The sequence below is a fragment of the Caretta caretta genome, chromosome 3 (assembly GCF_965140235.1).
Source record: "Caretta caretta isolate rCarCar2 chromosome 3, rCarCar1.hap1, whole genome shotgun sequence".
Taxonomy (NCBI): domain Eukaryota; kingdom Metazoa; phylum Chordata; order Testudines; family Cheloniidae; genus Caretta; species Caretta caretta.
The window spans coordinates 201,133,977-201,152,817 of record NC_134208.1 but is presented as its reverse complement, the minus strand read 5'-3'; the positions used below and the strand labels follow the sequence as shown (position 1 = coordinate 201,152,817).

Here is an 18,841-nt window from a genome sequence, read left to right as displayed (position 1 = left end):
AGGGTCTGGGGTGGAGCCAGAGATGAGGGGTTTGGGGTGCAGGAGGGGGCTCCAGGCTGGGCGGTGGAACCAAGGTGTTCAGGGTGTGGGAGGGGACTCCAGGCCGAGGCAGGGGGTTGGGGTACGAGGGAGTGAGGGCTCTGGCTAGGAATGCATGCTCTGGGGTGGGACTGGGGATGAGGGGTTTGGCTTTCAGGAGGGTGTTCTGGGATTGAGGGATTCGGAGGGCAGAAGGGGGATCAGAGCTGGGTGGGCCAGGGGGTTGGGGCCCTGGAGGGGGCGGTCAGGGATGCAGGCTGCAGGAGACGCTTAGCTCAAGCAGCTCTTGGAAGCTGCGGCATGTCTCCCCTCCGGCTCCTACATGAAGGTGCGCCAGGCATCTCTGTGCGCTGCCCATCTGCAGGCGCCGTCCCTGCAGCTCCGATTGGGAGCTGCAGGGGCAGCGCTTGGGGCAGAGGCAGCGTGCGGAGCCCCCTGGTTGCCCCTTACCGTAGGAGCCAGAGGGGGGACATGCTGGCTGCTTCCCAGGAGGTGCAGAGGCTAGCAGAGAGCCTGCCAGTCTCGCTGTGTGGTGCAGCACCGCCAACCAGACAGTCAACAGCCCAGTCAGCGGTGCTTACTGGAGCTGCCAGGATTCCTTTTCGACCGGGTGTTTGAAAACCAGACACCTGGTCACCCTGGTTCCTTTACAAAAAGCCAACAAAACTAAACAAACGAATAAATAAAATCTCGTACATCTTCGGACTTGAATACGATGATAATCATCCATCCATTGCTAAGATGCTCCAGGAAGCTTCAGGGAACTTTGCTGTGATTTCCAGCCCTACCAAAAGTCTCTTTTGATCCATCAGGGCCAGGAAATTCTAACAGCGGCCAGAAAGCTTCCCCAAATGCAGGTTAAAGACAGTGAAGCTCTGCAGGCCCAAATCCTCCTTCCACTGGAGGAAAGCTCAAGAGTTTCTTTTTGGCTTTATTATGCTTTTAGTGCAAACTGAGCTTATACCTTTGTTGCCCTACAGCTGATTATACATTGTGACATACCTAACCACTACCAGCTTTTTGAGCACCTGTGATATCATCAAGAGGTGATCATCAGGATCTAGTTCTTTGCTCCATACTTCTGACATCATCAGAGAGCGGAATAAAACTGTAACTAGCATTGTCTAGCCCTGGGAAATTGTACATTAAAAGGAAGCTGCACCCACTTGCTGAGCACAGCAGTCTGAAAGCTCACATGTTGCGAAGCACTTCTCACCACATCTAAATTGTGAAATGTATTTCAAAATGGTTTTAATTAAAATTCGTAAGTTGATCATGTTTTTGAAGTCCGCAGGCATCTTCTTGAGAAATGAAATCATCTGTGACGACAGCAGTACAAAAAAGCTAATCTGTTTCCATTCTTCTCTGATTTTGTTTTAACCAAAGATTACAGTGAATTAGTTTACTGATTTTACCCCACAAAAAATTAAAGCTCTAAGGAATTGGCTGCCAGTGAATGACTGGTGGTGATAAAGCACTTTTGGAGTGGCGAAACTGAACATAAAATCACCATTCCTCTCCTCCATTCACAAGATTATTTTCCTTGATGTTGCCTGTCTATTCAGGCTACTCGAAATGATGAATGGGCAAGGACAGGAACTAGAGTGTGTACACCAGAAACAGGTTATGTGCACATCTGAATTGAGAAATAAACCCTACCGGTCTATTTTAATTTGTGTTCTGATTTTTGGAGTGTTGGATTTAATAGTCTTGCTTGTTTGCCAGGCTGTGCAGAGCCGCTCATCTGAGCTTATCCCTGGCCAATGTTTTAGCAGGCTGTAGGCAAGCAGCATTGCTTGACTGACAAATTCAGACCATATCCTGGTGGTTTCTATTCCGATTCTATTAAAAAAACATTTTTATGCCCCCTCAAGAGAATCCATAACATGATCGATGTATTTTTTCAAGTTGCCTGAGCCCAGAAATTTTGTTATGAATTAATTAAATCTGTTGCTGGACTCTGACACACTGGCAATACCCTGAGATAACTTTAAGCCCTTTGTTTAATAATTAAGTGATGAATGTTAATATATAAATAAAATGTTTCAGGCTGGGGAAAGTAAGGTTACATTGAAGTTCCTAAAATTAAGGCAGCATAAAAATTGGATTGCTAGCTATTTAGATATAACAAATAATCACTTTTCAGTAAAGTGTCTTTACTAGTAGTTTTGAAATGCCAATTTTAACTGTATTTTTCAATATGGTGTACAGTTTTAAATGTTATCAGAGCTTTAGATTACAGTATTGCCAATCCCAACCCTTGAAAAATCATGGGTCAGGCTCCCCAAAGTTATGAGATTGGCTTAAAAATAATTTTTTAAAAAAATTATGTGTTCTTTTTATTTATCTTTGATTTTTGAGCATTTAGGGTTCACATTTTAAAGCTTTCCTATGCAACCATGAGGGCTATACACTTACTTTTTTCCTGGAAAAAAGCTGAGATTCTCATGAAATCACGTATTTATTTAGGCATAAGTTTTTGTGGGCTAAAACACACTTCATTAGACGCATGGAGTGAAAAATATAGTAAGCAGTATGTATATCACAGCACATGAAAAAACGGGAGTTGCCTTACCAAATGGGGGGGGTGGATGGATCAGTGCTAACGAGGCCAATTCAGTTAAGGTGCAAGTGGCCTATTCCCAACAGTTGGCAAGAAGGGGTGAATATCAAGAGAGGGAAAATTACTTTTGTAGTGCTAACGAGGCCAATGCAATCAAGGTGGACTTGCCCATTTTGTGATGTATATACGGCTTACTGTATTTTTCACTCCATGCATCTGATGAAGTGGGTTTTAGCCCATGAAAGCTTATGGCCAAATAAATTTGTTAATCTCTAAGGTGCCACAAGGACTCCTCATTGTTTTTGCTGATACTGACTAACATGGCTATCATTCTGAAACCTGTCATCGTGAAATCACATGACTCCAAGAGGTTGGGCTTTAAAGACCAAATATTGTGAGACTTGTAATGTAAATGTTAGAGTTAGCAACACTGATATTGTGCTGAGCAATGTAAGTCCCAGAGTTTTTTCTTTAATGTCTTGGATTGGAGTTTAGTCTGTACAGAGAGCTGTTTTCTCTACTGCTGCAGTGGCAGCAGCTATGTTGAGATGCCATTCTGACAGATGCCTAGTGTAGATGCAAGGTATAAAGAAGCTTACTCAAGGGCCATTCCTTCTATCATAGGGCAGGGTCTAAGTGTTTGAAGAATTAGCATTCGTGAGACCCAGGACGCCCACTGCGCACATAGCATCTTGTATCTTGGTGATCCCTTTCTGCCTTGTGTCCTTTTATGAATTCATTCTAAATGTATGTGGCATCATTTGCCTCTTTATTCAAATGATTCCAGATGTGGCGCTTAGGGGGATGATTCCCCAAAGCTACTTTTTGGTTGCGGGTTGGAATTCTGTACTTTTTTGAGGGAGGCTTGTCTGTTTCGGCTATATATCTTAGAAGTTTGACTACTTTCTTTTTAGTACATGTATGAAATACATTATAAACTTTCGGTCTGTTTTGTTTATTTTGAGATATTTGGCCCTGAGAATATAGTTCATCGCGCTTGATTGAAACAAATATTAAATTTTGTACGTAGGCTTCACATGTATAGCAATAAGGCACTGAGATGGCTGTATGGGTCAACATATCTTTAATTAAGTTATCAAATTGCTTCTCTGTGATTGGCAAATTGGACAACCTTCCCAGAAACAAACAAAAAACATTTGAAAAGCAAATATGACCTCAGGCTTATGTCTTGCAGGCCTAAATATTTATATTTTCTATATTCAGTTCAAAATGGCTTAAGGTAACATTTAGCATTTACTAATCATTTTAAAATTAATTATAACTAATACCTTCAGTATGCCAGGTGTTTGAATGTGTGCAGTGTAATGGCTTTATATTACCAATATTATTATGTACTGTCTGTAACTTTGAAGTTTGCCAGTCAAATCAAAAGTTTGCTGGGACTAATGATTTACTTGAGATTTTTAGAGGTACTTTGTCATCAGTTTGAAAACTTGGAGAGGTTTGGTATTGCAGCCATCTGTTAATTCTTGGATCTCTGGAGGAAAGAGAAGGCCGCCTTTTGAAAAATAGATCAAAGCATTCTGTTCTTTCAGTGAGTGATACCTATACGTAACTTAGAAGCTTTGCAAACTGATTACACAATGCCTGTCTCATCTGGCAGAGTTGTGCATTCTACTTACTGGTACAATGTTGATCATACATTATTTTGTAATTGAGGTTAAGCCATTGTTGACTGCTTCTGGTCAGTAATTACTTCTCCAAAAGTATTAATCTGAAATGCGAAGTAACGGGAGAAATGTCTGATTTACTTAATATAGCATTGCAATTGGTAAAAATCACTATAATGAAATCATGGTACATTTTTTTAGATTTCTGCTCAACATATTTAGCACTCTTTCAGAGTAAGAGACAATCAAGTAGTGTACTTTCTGTAATACCTTGAACATTAGGTCTAGATGTGCCTTTCAGTCTCAAAGATCAAAAAAGTGCTTTATTTTATAATTTATCTATTTTGCTGTTACTAGGAATAATTGTTCCTACAACTGAAATGCTGGGGTTGAATATGCAGATGTTTAGCAGTGGAAAATCAACACCCTGCAATATTTAGGGACAGGAAGTGAAGCATAGACTATTCATTTGAAACTACAGGGGAATTTTAAGTGGCAGAATGTAAATATCCAAATTGGGATTTGGCTAGGACTCCAGGAATAATGTTTCCTACCTTTGTGAAAAATTCCTGAGTATTGTAATGACCATGTGCAATAGGTCTTTTATAAACAATGTTGCTTGGATATCATCGTGATAGACACCTCAGAAATGCCTGAGACAGTGAGGCAGACAGGCCACAGTACATCCTAACACCATGGGTCATTACTGTCTCATAGGGCAAACTATTACATACTGAGTTGGCATCTTTGCATTTTGCAACAAGTTACGTTTCTTATAGTCTCCTAGCCAGATATCGCTTTGATGTCACCCTGTGCAGCTTTCAGGATCTGACAAGATAACCACTCAAGGATTGCTTTACCCATGCACCCTGTTCTGCGCCAGTTGATGTAGGAGGGGTCGCAGTCTCCTCATTTTATCCCTGCTATTGATAAGGCAGTTTATTAAAAAAAAAAAAAAAAAAAAAAGCACAGAAACTTTGGGCATCTGTTTCCTACTCTTCCTACAAGACTCTGATGATACAGTCATATGTGGCAAGGACTGTGACTGTCTAGATTAAGGGTCTGGAACCCCTATTCCATGAACTGAGGCACTTTACAGGAAAAAGGATTTGCCATTCTTCAGTGGCAACAGCTAGCAGTGGAAACTACAAGGCACAGTTTAAATTGTCGAAAGGGGCTTGTACTTCTTCACAGATTCTCCCAGGAAAAATGCAAAGAATGTAAAGGTGTGCTGATGGCCTGGATGCATCCAGACACTGGGTATGGGTGTCCTAAGGTGTTGATGGTAGGATGATGAGGACAAGTGTCCCATGCATCGAAATTGCACATAAGTGTGGCTGCCTTCATCTGGCTTTCATAATGAGTAACAGGAGAGACTTCCGAACTTGCCATAAGATGAAGTGAACGACTTTGGAAAGAAAGTAGAGGCTAAGAAGAGAGAAGGTTTCCCCTGTGATCTGTGGTTCAGTTCTCTTGCTCCAATAAAGGGCAAGGGAAAAAGAGCTGTGAAGAAGCCAGTTTATATCCTTGAGATTGGTTTCTAAAGTGCCCCATATGAAAAGAGTTAGAGCTGTGCCTTCTCTTCTGAAGCCAAAGGGTTCTAAGCCCCTTTTACAAAAGCAGTGAAAACCCTGGGGCTTTTTAAAGGTTCAAGAACCAGATTCAGTCTTGGTAGATATTTCTATTGGAGGGGAATTAAGGGCTTTCTACCCCCGTAGCCCATGGATACCTCTCACACGTGACCAGTGAACATTATCTAATGGTGCTATTGAATTTGCTTTTTAATAAACTTTTCAAATTGTTTCTCTCAAGAATGAAGTCAAGTTCAAATGTATTAGGAAGAGATGCTGCAGCCATTCCCAACCCACTTGGTAAAGAGTGCCAAACCAGAAAGAGCACACTTTCCCAGTTGCCTTTATAGCCGATTTGCACCATAAGAACAGCGTAAAGCAGCCAAACTGTACTGCTGAATTTGGCCCTTAACTTGCTGTTGACTTATTGGGTGAGAGAGCTGTTTTAGTGAGACTGATGCCATATGAAAGTCTTTTAAGTTCTAATGTTTTTGCACTTGAAAGGCTCCACTGCACTCCTGCCTCATTTGCCTGGCCAGCACTGACTCGGAACACAGTGGAACCCAGCAGTGACAGTTGGGCCAAGTAATCTACCAGTGAAGATTCTTGGTTCATATGTCCAGTCTCCCTCACATCACCGTCTCATTCCAACCACTAGAATTAACTGTAAAGAAAGAATGGTGACTGGTTGAGCCTCTGATGTCACAATGGCCCCACTTAAGAGTTATCTGAGTTGTTGAGATGACCCTGGTTGCAGCCTTTGTAATCCTAACGATTAGATAAAGTCATTAATAATAAAACGTAATTTCTTCAAATATAGGCTAGACCAAAGATTCCAATTAATGTTAAATATATGGAACGTTTAAAGAGTGTATTATTCTGTTATTAAGATAATGTAGGACAAACAGAAGACTGATACAGTTGCTAATTGTTTTTAAGGGACGCATTTTAAAATTAATTTTAACCTCTAAAATAATTGTAGTGTCTCCGAAAATTAATTCAATAGAGTAAGTGCTTCAAATTTGGGGAGGATATGCTGTCTTTTTCATAGATAAAGTGAGGAGTCAACGTCTTAGTTATGTGCAAAATGCAACTCAGCCTTAAATGTGGATCTGTGACTAGCACATCCTCAAGGATCTGAGTGCTTATACTTGGTACATCTAACAAGTAGCAATATCTGTTATTTGGTATGTTATAATAAGCAACATGTTATTGTTTATAGCAGTTTCCCATTTTAAATATGTGGAATGCCTGTTATAACTGGAAATTCCATATCTAAAAATGAAATGTTTCTTTAAAAAGGTAAAAAAAAACCTCTCAGACTTTAATTGTGGCTACTGCATCTCTGACTCTGATCACTTGACTGTTTATTTCCTTGTCTGCTGGATATGTGCCTCACAACAACAACTGCTACTTAACTTTTCTTTCTTTCCTTTGTATTTTTTTTTCCAGTGTGGGAACTTTGCTGTCCTAGTGGATTTTCATATTTTGCCTCAAGGCTCCAGTAGAGACTCCAGCTGGTTTTCAGATCATGAGAAGGAGGTACAACAAAATCACTTCTACTTCAAAAGCATGTAGCTGCAGGGAAAAAGTTGGATTGCATTGAACTGTTCAGATTTTCTTCTCAGTACTGTGATGTATCAGTATTGTGAGTTATACCTAACCCTGAACAACTCCTTTGGGACTACGAGGCCTGTGATGTGTGTTATCTCCCCTCAGGTCACTAAGCGACTGCTTTTAAATATTAAACTTTTTTCTGTGTGCTATTGTGACACTTCTCACTTGGATAATTTTTAGATTTATAAACATAATGTAAACACGTACTTGTAGTGAGTATGCGTGATTATCTTAAGCTAAGAAAATGATTAATAAAATGAAGATTATATAAGATGTATACTGTCCTTTTCTACAGTTCCTGTCAAATGTCTTTTTATTAATTGTTTATTTTTTTCTTGCTCTCAGAAATATGAGTGTTGCAGCAAGAGTATAACAAGTGCAAGAAACTGTTTTCTTGGTATGCAGGCTATAGTATCAGCAGATCTTTTATCTCTTGTAAAAAGAAAATCCAGCCTTATTCTTCAAAGGTCCATTAGAATTCCAAACAGGAACTAGGTTTAGGACCATAGATGAAATGTTGCAAAATTACTGTAATCTGCATCAGTGACCAAGGACATGAAGTTTGTACCTTTCATGACATTTTGTGTGATTTCTAGTAACAATTTACTGGATGAATTTTTTCCTCCATTATAGGCTATTGTGGGAACTTGAGTCTCCTATTAAAATGAATGTGAGACATGTAAGTTGCCTCAAGTGCCAGTCCTTTCCCGCAAGTCTCTGTTATGGTACTTTTCAGCAGACTGCTTTCCTAATAATGACATAATTGACTTGTCATCACGGAACATCCCAATACTTCTCACAAAATATTTTGCTCCAGTAGTGTAAAATCAAAAGGCGTAATAGTTTGTTATTTAGCAGAATATTTAGCAGTATGATTCAACTGATCCGTGCCTTAAAAACCAGAGAGAAGTTTATAGGAAAAGTCTTTAAAATTTGCTTCTGAGTAAATGAATCGTCAAAGCTTCTGTTTGTAACTGATTTTACTGTCCCAGTTTATCTGACTTCCCAATCTTTTAAAAAAGTATTTTGTGTGACTGCCAAAATATAAGATGTGAATTTCAGGAAATTGGATTTAATAATGAGGCACAACAGGGTGTTTGATACTTGTCTGTGACCTCACACTTTGAGTAAAGCACAAGGGTCGAGTGTCTTCACCAGCTGAGAAATGTGATTATAATAGTTCAACAGTATATGCCTTAAAAGCCTTATTGAGATTTTGTGTTGATATAATAAGGTGGGAAGGGAAACAATTAATAAGAAACCATAGTCAAAATCATACACCATGTGGAAAAACTTGGTGCAGGGCCTGGGAGCTTTTCAGTTTTCAACCCACACAATTTTCTACTAATCACTTTATTTAAAGGAAGGGTAGGGCTTGCCTGCTAGCCTTTTCCGGACTCTGCAGAACCACGAACGGGGAAGACCCTGTTGTATTAATTTAGATCAGAGGTCTCCAACCTATTTACACACAAGATCACTTTTTGAATTTAAGTGCAACCCAGGCTCTACCCCGCCTCTTCCCCAAGGCCCTGCCCCTTCCCCAAGGCCCCGCCCCACCCACTCAATTCCCCCCTCTCCGTCGCTTGCTCTCCCCCACCCTCACTCACTTTCACTAGGCTGGGGTAGAGGGTTGGGTTTGGGAAGGGGTGCAGGCTCTGGGCTGGGGCTGAGGGGTTCGGAGTGTGGGAGGGGGCTCCGGGCTGAGCCTGGGGCAGGGGATTTGGGTGCAGGAGGGGGGTGAGGGGTGCAAACTCTGGGAGGGATTTTGGGTCCAGGAGGGGGCTCCGGGCTGGGGCAGAGTGTTGGACTGCAGGAGGGGGTTGGGGTGCTGGCTCTAGGAGGGGGCTCAGGGCTGGGGCAGGGGCTTGGGGTGCAGGAGGGGGTTCAGGATGCAGGAGGGTGTATGGGGTGCTGGCTCCGGGAGGGGGCTCAGGGCTGGGGGTTGCGGTGCGGGCTTCCCCCAGGGGCACTTACCTTGGGCAGCTCCCAGGCAGCGGTGCAGTGGGGCTAAGGCAGGCTCCCTGGGGGGAACACGTGGGGGGAACACATGGCTCCGCTCACTGCCCCTCTCTGCAGGCACCACCCCCGTTCCCAGCCAATGGGAGCTTTGGGGGGGCGGTGCTTGCAGGCAGGAGCAGCGTGCGGAGACCCCTCCTGCCCCTGGGTCTGGAGGGGTGTCCTGGCTGCTTCCGGGAGTGGCATGGGGCCGCGACAGGTAGGAAGCCTGCCTTAGCGGCAGCCCCACTACACCACCGCAGCTGGAGATCGCGATCAACTGGGAGAGTCTCCAGGATCAACCAGTCGATCGTGATTGACTGGTTGCTGACCACTGATTTAGGTGGAATAAAAGGCTCAAAAAGTTAAAGGTGTTAACCTGACCCTGCCACTGTCCACCATTAAACAGTGTTAAACAACCGTTTGGTTTGGTTTACAGACACCTCAGCCTGCCTAGTTCCATGGCAAATATATCATTAATAATCCTTTTTTTAACCTTTGATTAAAGATACAAGGGGGAAAAGAAAAGGTTAAAACATTTAAGCATTTGAAATGTAAAATATTAAATAAGGCATTTATTTTAACAACATCCCTTATTCCCTTTCCCAGTCGCTGGAGAGAGTTTTTAGAAAGAAACCCCCTTTGTCTGGCAGTCTCCTAGATGGCAGTAAAGATGGCTGTAACTGTCCTTTTGGGGAAAAGACAAGAAGGTAGTTGAGATGGGCTGGGGCTGTCATTTGTTTCTGTTGTTAAAGTCCAGTCCCATTTTCTAGAGGGCAAAACAAGACAAACACACACAAAACGGGAAAGAAAAGAATAGCAAAGATAGAAAAAGCAGCTTCTGTCTCTGTTGTTGACTCTCACTTGCAACCTCAGTGCTAGAAAAACACAGGCATACCACACAGTCTTGTTGGCCACTCTGAGACCTGGAAAACTCATACCAACATCAGGCTGTTTAGGACATTGCTTTTAGCTGCCTTTCTGGTCACATACTTATAGCAGTGTTGCAAAATAAAGACAGTTTTGGCAGACAGTTTTAAGCCAGCCTCTTATTAGGCAGAAGAAAAAAAAAAGAAGAGAGATAGGAGAGAGAAGAAATGAGATAGGGAAGGAAAAGAAGACATGGGTGATGGGGGACAAAGGGTCACATCCTAGGTGGTGTTCGGGATTTAGAAGGTGCCAGTGGCAATGATGATGTCCTCTGGCTCCCTCTGTCTCTTATCCAGTTTGGTTAGGGCATCTTTCAGGATTAGGATGAAGTAGGTCCAGAGTCCCAGGAGATTGTGAGGGTGGCAGCCATGATGGTGAATCTTGCTCCGTCCCCTTCTTTCAGTCAGCCAGCATCGCCGGTAGCCAGTCACTTTTTGAGGCCCCCAATAGGGAGTGATGGGAAGAATAGCTCATCCCCTCATTATTTTGTCCACTAATTACGCCTAATTTCTGAAACACCAATTTTTAGTTCATTAATTTCCAGGCCCACACTCTTCTTGTTTACCAGGCATGATCTTTATACATGGTGTTCAATCAGTAGGCATTTTTGTTTGGACTAATTCAGGGGGTGGGGGGGTCCTTCCTTTTACCTTTTCCCATCAACATTTATTGTTTATAGGTTATTGTGACATCTTATGAACTTTCACTCACTTTTTACAGTTGTGCTCAGTTAGAGTAGGCCCAGTTATCACAACAGCTCCTCTGTGCTCTAGGGTCTCTGTAGAACTATGAGATGTGCAGGCTACTCCCTGCCCCATAGCAATCCAAGTCTCTGATTGGTTCTCTGATTGCCCCAGGACCACAATCCAGTGAGCTGCTGACAGTTTGGGTTGGGACACTCTGGAAAGCTATTACTTAGGAAATTACGTATGAGTTTGCAGGGGAATGATACTGCATTCCTGGCCCTTTCCTTTTGTAGCTGCTCCTCCGTTGGCACCATGCTGCCTTGGTAGAAGGAGGAGAGAGACTGGTTGCTCCAGCATCTGCTTCACTAACTGAGTCAGTGGAGAGCAGGATGGGAGCTCTAGTGTCCATGCCTGGGCTGAGGGGAACCTCTAGTAAAAGACATATTTTCAGTTTGTAATCAGATACAAATTTTCTTCTTAACACAATCACACTTGGTGTCCAGTTTAGAGCCTTGAGGACCCCAGGTTGAACACCACTAACACAGAAGTTGTGTGTAGGGTATTCATGGTGGTTGGGGAGGGAGAATGCTGCTGAATTGACTCAGTTGCCCTTCGTTTGATGAATTTGAGTAACTTCATCTGCTTTTCTGCCCTTCTCAACCTCTCCCCAGGGGTAATGGAGTAGAAGATCTGGTTTTATATTTTAACAACAATTTTGTATTCTGATGAGTTTGTTGCATTAGTTTCATTGCTGTGCTATATGTGTGTAGCTATAATGCCTCATTAACAAGATCAGTTGAGTTCACAATTCCATTTTATAAGGGAAAAAGAGGGATATTAATTTTCTTTGTTAAAAGCGCCAGTTTACATTTTTAAAAGGTATGTTTATGTTTATTTTAAGTTCTATTCCAGTAATCTCTTCATAAACATAACAGCTAAAAGAAATATTTTGAATATAAATGTAAGGAAGTTTATATTAATCTTTATTATTGCAAAAGGAACCAAATGCATCTGATGTTTCAGCTACTTCCTGGGGGGTTTTTTAATTAAAAATATTTTTTTTGATCGGAGAATGTGCAATGAGGTTACTTTGATGAGGTAAACAGCAGAATAGATAGTAAGAACCCACACTTTGTGTGCACTGTCATTAAAATGAAAACTTCATTCTAACATTAAGGAGAAAATAGTGTGCATGGATCATTGATATACATATAGTACATTATTTTGAGACTTAATCATTTATACCTGTGTTTAGATAATCTGTTTTCATGTGTCTATTCTGCATATTTTCTAGATTAGTCATAGCTAACCCCTACATGTGAAGCAAAAGTCTTTAATTTAAAGAGTACTCATTTCATTTTTCATCTGTCTGAACACTGAAAAATTTTAAATGTAAAATTATATCTCAGTGTCCAACAAAACATCAGTTCTTTGACAAGATACTGTGCAATGGAAAATGGGAATATTGAGAGAAAGGCCAAAACGAGTCCATATACAGTCAACTGAGAATTTGTTCAAAGTACTGTTGAGATGAAGTCTTTATTTTATTCAAGTGCTTCCTGTACCTAAGCTTTTGCTCAGGCGCTTTTGAATGGTGTGTGTTTGTATGTATGTGGTATGTGTTTAAATAAGTTTTCAAGGTGTAATCAGTTAAATTTAGGAATAAATTCTAAGTAAATCAGTGAAACTAGTTTTCTGTGACCTACTCAACTTCTAGCCTTCCCTAAAGTATCTCCTGGAACTGAACCAAAATAGTTTGGTCTTGTTTACAAGGATCCTAGAAGAGAAATTAGGACATTACAAATTCCTGGGAGATTCCCCCTACCACACCTCCCTGTTATAATGAATTTTCTCATGGTAGATTCCATTTTAAAATATATCATTTATTAACTTTGCCTGAATAAAATATTGTAATTTCTATTCAAAAGTATAAGTGATGTTACTTTTTGTGATATTAATGTCATGTTATGTTTATTTCATGTATCTAGTTAATGCGAATTTTCACAGTAAAATTGATTAGGGAAATTACTGAGCCATGCAATTTGTCATAATTGACCATAACCATAATACTGTAATTTAGTGATTTCTTCCTCTTTCATTTTTCAAAATGTATATCTAAAGAGTCTAATTCTTTTTCCAACCCTTGTTGCCGTTTTAATGTTAAAAACATTTATTTATACTTTCAATAGTCCTTAAAATATGACAATGCACAATTGCATAGAATGGGTTTCTGCATACATTTTTGAGTGCTTTGATATTAATTTTTAAGGATGTATCGATTTAGACATAAATTTGTAACTGAATTCTATTTCAGGAACTGTGCTTGCTGCTAAAAGACACTATTGATTCAAGAGTCAAGCACTACTTAGAAGCTCGTAAACACCGTGGCCAGTGGAAACACACGGAATGCACACAAGCCATTCCCTTGTTCCTAAAAGGTAGGGTCAAGTACAATAATTTTAAAGATTGTAAATAAAATTTTAAATGGTAGAAATTATTTTTATTATATTTTTGATTACTATAAATGACATAGTCCCTACCAGGAAATCCAGTGAGCCTAGTGTCTAACTTAAGTGATTTTACATGTAAAAATATATATATTGTTTTTCCTATATAAGAATGTATATTCTTTATACGTAAAAGTTCTTAAGTGAGACTCTCTCTCTCTCTCTCTGTATACACTCACATACAGATACATGTTATATGATTTCATCTGACGCCAAAATTACAAAGCATAGAGATTTAAATCCTTTTTAAAAAATGTTCTGTATGACAAATAGGTATATTTCACCTACCATGTTTTGTTGTGATTAGAATTGGTCGTCATTTAATCGGCGTGTAACCACAGCTTGGTAGCAGGGTTAAGTTGTGATCCTGTTTAGCTAATCAGGTTTCAGAGTAACAGCCATGTTAGTCTGTATTCGCAAAAAGAAAAGGAGTACTTGTGGCACCTTAGAGACTAACCAATTTATTTGAGCATAAGCTTTTGTGAGCTACAGCTCACTTCATCGGATGCAGTGAGCTGTAGCTCACGAAAGCTTATGCTCAAATAAATTGGTTAGTCTCTAAGGTGCCACAAGTACTCCTTTTCTGTTTAGCTAATCGTATGCAGAAACACAACAAAATAGGAATGCCATTTATTTAAGCTGGATATTGTTGCTAGGTTTTATTGCAGGGGAAAAAAAAGGTGAAGTTTTAAAATAACTGTTTTTAGTATCTGAAAATACTTTTTATTCAGGTCTGAGTCTGTAGAACTGTTTTAGGGCATAAACTACTTGGTAGTTTCCCTTCCCTTTCTTGATTGCTTAATTATTTGCTCCATTATCTTTCCAGGTACTGAAGTTAAGCTGACTGGTTTGTAATTCCCCGGATTGTCCTTATTACCCTTTTTATAGACTGCTATTATATTTCCCTTTTCCAGTCCTCTGGAATCTCTCCCGTCTTAAATGACTTTTCAAATATAATCATTAATGGCTGACATATCTCCTCAGTCAGCTCCTTGAGTATTCTAGGACGTATTTCATCGGGCCCTGGTAACTTGAAGACATCTAACTTGTCTAAGTAATTTTTAACTTGTTCTTTCCCAATTTTAGCCTCTGATCCTACCTCATTTTCACTGGCATTCACTATGTTAGATGTCCAATCGCTACTAACCTTTTTGGTGAAAACCGGTGAAAAAAAGTCATTTAGCACTCCTGCCATTTTCACATTTTCTGTTACTATTTCCTCCTCTTCCCCCCCCCCCATTGAATAATGGGCCAACCCTGTCCTTGGTCTTCCTCTTGCTTCTAATGTATTTGTAGAATGTTTTCTTGTTACCCTTTATGTCTCTAGCTACTTTAATCTAGTTTTGTGCCTTGGCCTTTCTAATTTTGTCCATACATGACTGTGTTATTTGTTTATATTCCTCCTTTGTCGTTTGACCTATTTTCCACTTTTTGTAGGACTATTTTTTGAGTTTCAGATCATTGAAGATCTCCTGGTTAAGCCAGGGTGGTCTCTTGCCGTACTTCCTATCTTTCCTACACAGTGGGATAGTTTGCTCTTATGCCCTTAATAATGTCTCTTTGAAAAACTGCCAACTCTCTTGAACTGTTTTTTCCCTTTGACTTGCTTCCTATGGGATCTTACCTACCAACTCCCTGAGTTTGCTAAAGTCTGCCTTCTTGAAATCCATGTCTCTATTGTGCTGTTTTCCCTTCTCCCATTCCTTAGAATCATGAACTCTACCATTTTGTGATCACTTCTCACCCAAGCTGCCCTCCACTTTCAAATTCTCAACCAGTTCCTCCCTATTTGCAGTACCAGTGCAATTACTGTCATGAATATTAATATGAACATATATTTTTATTAAGCACAGCAAAGATTAAACACTGTTTTGGTGGCTCATTAGGGCAGCAAATGATTGTAGAAGCCTTATAAAAATATGTTAGGAATACATGGGAACTAGCTTGCTATGACATGACTATTTTTTTCCCACAAGTACAAAATAGAATATGAGTAGAAAGTGCCGGAGGCCAGTAAAGATTTTTTTAAAAGCCTTTCCTGCAAGTTGGGAACCTTAACTTATCCCCCTAAAAGAGTGAACTGTGCAATGTTTATAAAGCATGTGAACTTTTAGATCCTCTTATATTTCTGGTTTTGAGAAAACAAATGGAATTTTCTTATGAAAAAAGAAACGGATACCATTTAAAAAAAAAATCCTGCTAAGGAATGTCTTTTCCCACTGAGAAACATTTTTTATATATTTTTTTAAAAAGGTTAACTATCTGAATAAAGTGTATTTAAAAGTAATTGTGTGAAAATAAATTTAATTGTTCTCAGATGTGTAGGCAGGTATCTTGTATAATTTGTTAATCTGAGAGTATATATGAAGCCTGAAAGGCTGACGCATTTGTGAGGTGTTAATATAAAGCAACCTTTTAATTAGAAACTGACACACTGTTCTAGCCCTGGCAAACTGATCATCTATGTGTCTTGTCTACATTTCCCCTGATAAAGAAGTCATCAGTAACATGAATGACTCCATTCTAAACCTGGAGGCTCTGGATTTTGGATTTGCCAGAACTATCATCCCATTCACCTTGCTGGATTAATTGCCACTAAATTAATGATAGATGGAAAATAAATAAATGTAAAAAAAGAAAATTCCACAGGTTTGCACCATGGAAACTCGACTTGATGTTGAATGTCCTTACCAAGCCATCTTTTTACGCCCTTCTCTGCCTTAAACATTTGAGTTTGGAGCTCTGTCTGTGGCGCCTCCATCTAGCACTTTGTGAAAATGAAGTCCTTTGCTTGAGTCCAGCATTCATATGTTCTTCACTAAGCCAGTACACCTGGGAAAGAAACAAGGGCATGTGTGAATGTTCACGAGGGCAATCAGAACCCATCTCATAAGGAGAGCGCTATTCAGAAGATCCACAGCCCGGTAACTTTTACACTTTACCAGTTACTAGCACTTAAACAAGGCAATAAAAGCTTTAGTTAATAGATGATAAAAATATTGTATCTTTGGCTTCTTCAGAAAGGAACTGCAGCCCTTCAGAATAAGTCACTGCACACAAGATCCAGGAAATGAATACTTTACAATCTGAACAGTCCTTAGTGTCATAACAGACTGGTTTTGCACATTTATCTGTATATTTTTTATTTCAGGGAAAGTTCATGTTGTGTTGTAATCAGGTTAATAGACGTTCCTAAACAGCTTCTGAAGCTGAAAAATGTTATAATTGGGGATTTCCCCAGAAGTGGGAGCCAAGCTACCTTTCTTTGATTGGCAGTCTGGACCTGCCTCTTAGGGCTACGGAGCAGAGGGGAATCCATTGTTAAAATGGCCACCTTGGATACTTCAAGGAGAAAATCATCAGCTAACAGATTTCTCTGTCTGATATTATGGAGGTTTATATTGCCTTCCCTTTTTGTGGCACATAAGTAAAATATCTGTGCAAGTTACTTGTTAATTTACACAGCTCTTTCATTTACACCCACACAGTAGTGCGCGGTGGGTCGTCTCATTAGGAAATCTGTGGGTGTTACACACAAGAGAAGAAGAAAAAAAAATGGGACAGAGAATGGAAAAATGGGAGAAAGTAGCCAAAACAAGCAAGTTCTTCCTATTCTTCCTTCTGTTTGAACAATTTCTCTGCCCCTCCCAAATGGCCAGTGTAAATTATCTGCCAAAGTAAGCTTTAATTTAGTCTTTAGTCATTGGCTTCAGAGTAAACTCTTTATTTCCTGTGTTTGGTCTAACGTCCAAAAGTGTTTGATTTTGGTTTATCTTATTTTTTAAGAGAAAAATGCAGTGTGATAGACTTACAAAGATACAGTCCCTCCCCATTCCTCCGCCCCACCCCCACATCCAGTTTGCATGCCCAGAGATGTGCAAGATGGGCACTGAGCTCATAAACCTCACTAGCATGCCCACATCAGGAGTTTAGTGCATGCAAGTCAGCCACTCACCATTTGGAAAATTTGGCCCATTAAGAACGGGGCTTTCTATAAAAGTATAAGTGGAGTTATTATCTCTTAACTTCAGACCCAGCTTACATAATTTGTGAGGTATTATCACTGTGCTCCGCTTTTACCAATCACTGATAGGGGTGAGGTCCCAGGGGAGAGTAAGGGGTGGGGGGTCCTGGGTGGGGGCAGTCAGGGGACAAGGAGAAGGGGGGGTTGGAGGGTCGGTGCTTCTCAGGGGGGCAGTCAGGGGGCAGGAAGTGGGAGGGGGCAGATAGGGGACCAGGGCCAAGCTGTTTGGAGAGGCACAGCCTTCCCTACCTGGCCCTCCATACAGTTTCATACCCCGATGTGGCCCTCAGGCCAAAAAGTTTTCCCACCCCTGAACTACAGGTTCAGCAGGTGCAGAATGACAGTTGAATGTGCTTTTGGTAGATTAAAAGGGCGTTGATGTTGTTTACTCACCATATTGGATCTCGGTGTGAGAAATATTCCAATGGTTATAGCTGCCTGTTGTGTCCTGCATATTTGTGTAGAAAAGGGGGGGAAATTGCTGCAAGGGTGGAGGGCAGAGGTGGAGCGGCTTTCTGCTGAGTTTGAACATTCCAACTCAAGGGCGATCAGACAAGCTCAACAAGGAGCTCCATGGCTTAGGGAGGCTTTGAAAGAGCACTCTAACAACGAGCCACTGTGTGCTCAACCTGGCGCTGCAGTTTGGGGGCGTGTTAGGAACTGTGTGGTGCTTGCTGCACATCTGTGCATATATCACTGACAGTACACCTATAAATGTTGGGGTGCTTACTGTACATTTGTGACAATTACACTGTTTGGCACTGAGCCTGTGGGTTGTGAGTGTACAAGACCACTACTTTCACTGTCATCAGGCATGATGCACCATATGTTGTAAACTAATAAAAATGAATCACTTTCAAAACAAAAGAGTTTTATTTGCTTACAAAAACAGCTCCAAAATAATCTCTGAAGAGCTTAAGTGAAATGCATTTTAACTTAAAACTATTGAGGAATCTTAATAAATTAACAAGAGGAGGGAACATTAATGTCCATTGTAGCTTCACATACATCAACTGTGGTTCCCACAGGTCAGTATATGGGAAGCTATTGTTGTCCAGGCTTTCCCCCAGTGTATAGTGGTAGGGGTAAGCGTGCAGGCCCAGAGGCCATGTTGAATGCTGGGGGAAAAGGGGTGGTGTAGGGAGGTACTGTGCAGCAGTTCTCCACAGACTGCAATGGGAATCAAACCCAGGATTGTTGAATCTGGAGGTTCACAATTGTCTGCAGCAGCTGAGTTTGCTGATGGAGAAGTCCCATTATGTACTCTCATCTACCTCT

At 40.6% G+C, this 18,841-nt stretch overlaps 1 protein-coding gene across 7 annotated transcripts in view; it reads left to right on the top strand.

Annotated features, from left to right (window-relative positions):
• Positions 1 to 18,841, top strand: part of SLX4IP (SLX4 interacting protein) — a 124,603-nt gene that overhangs the window by 55,885 nt on the left and 49,877 nt on the right. For all 7 annotated transcript variants that reach the window (XM_048842589.2, XM_048842594.2, XM_048842590.2 and 4 more), the window contains 2 exons: positions 7,257 to 7,346; positions 13,347 to 13,470. In XM_048842589.2, the coding sequence (XP_048698546.2) occupies positions 7,257 to 7,346; positions 13,347 to 13,470 (214 nt within the window). The remainder of the gene's footprint in view (positions 1 to 7,256; positions 7,347 to 13,346; positions 13,471 to 18,841) is intronic.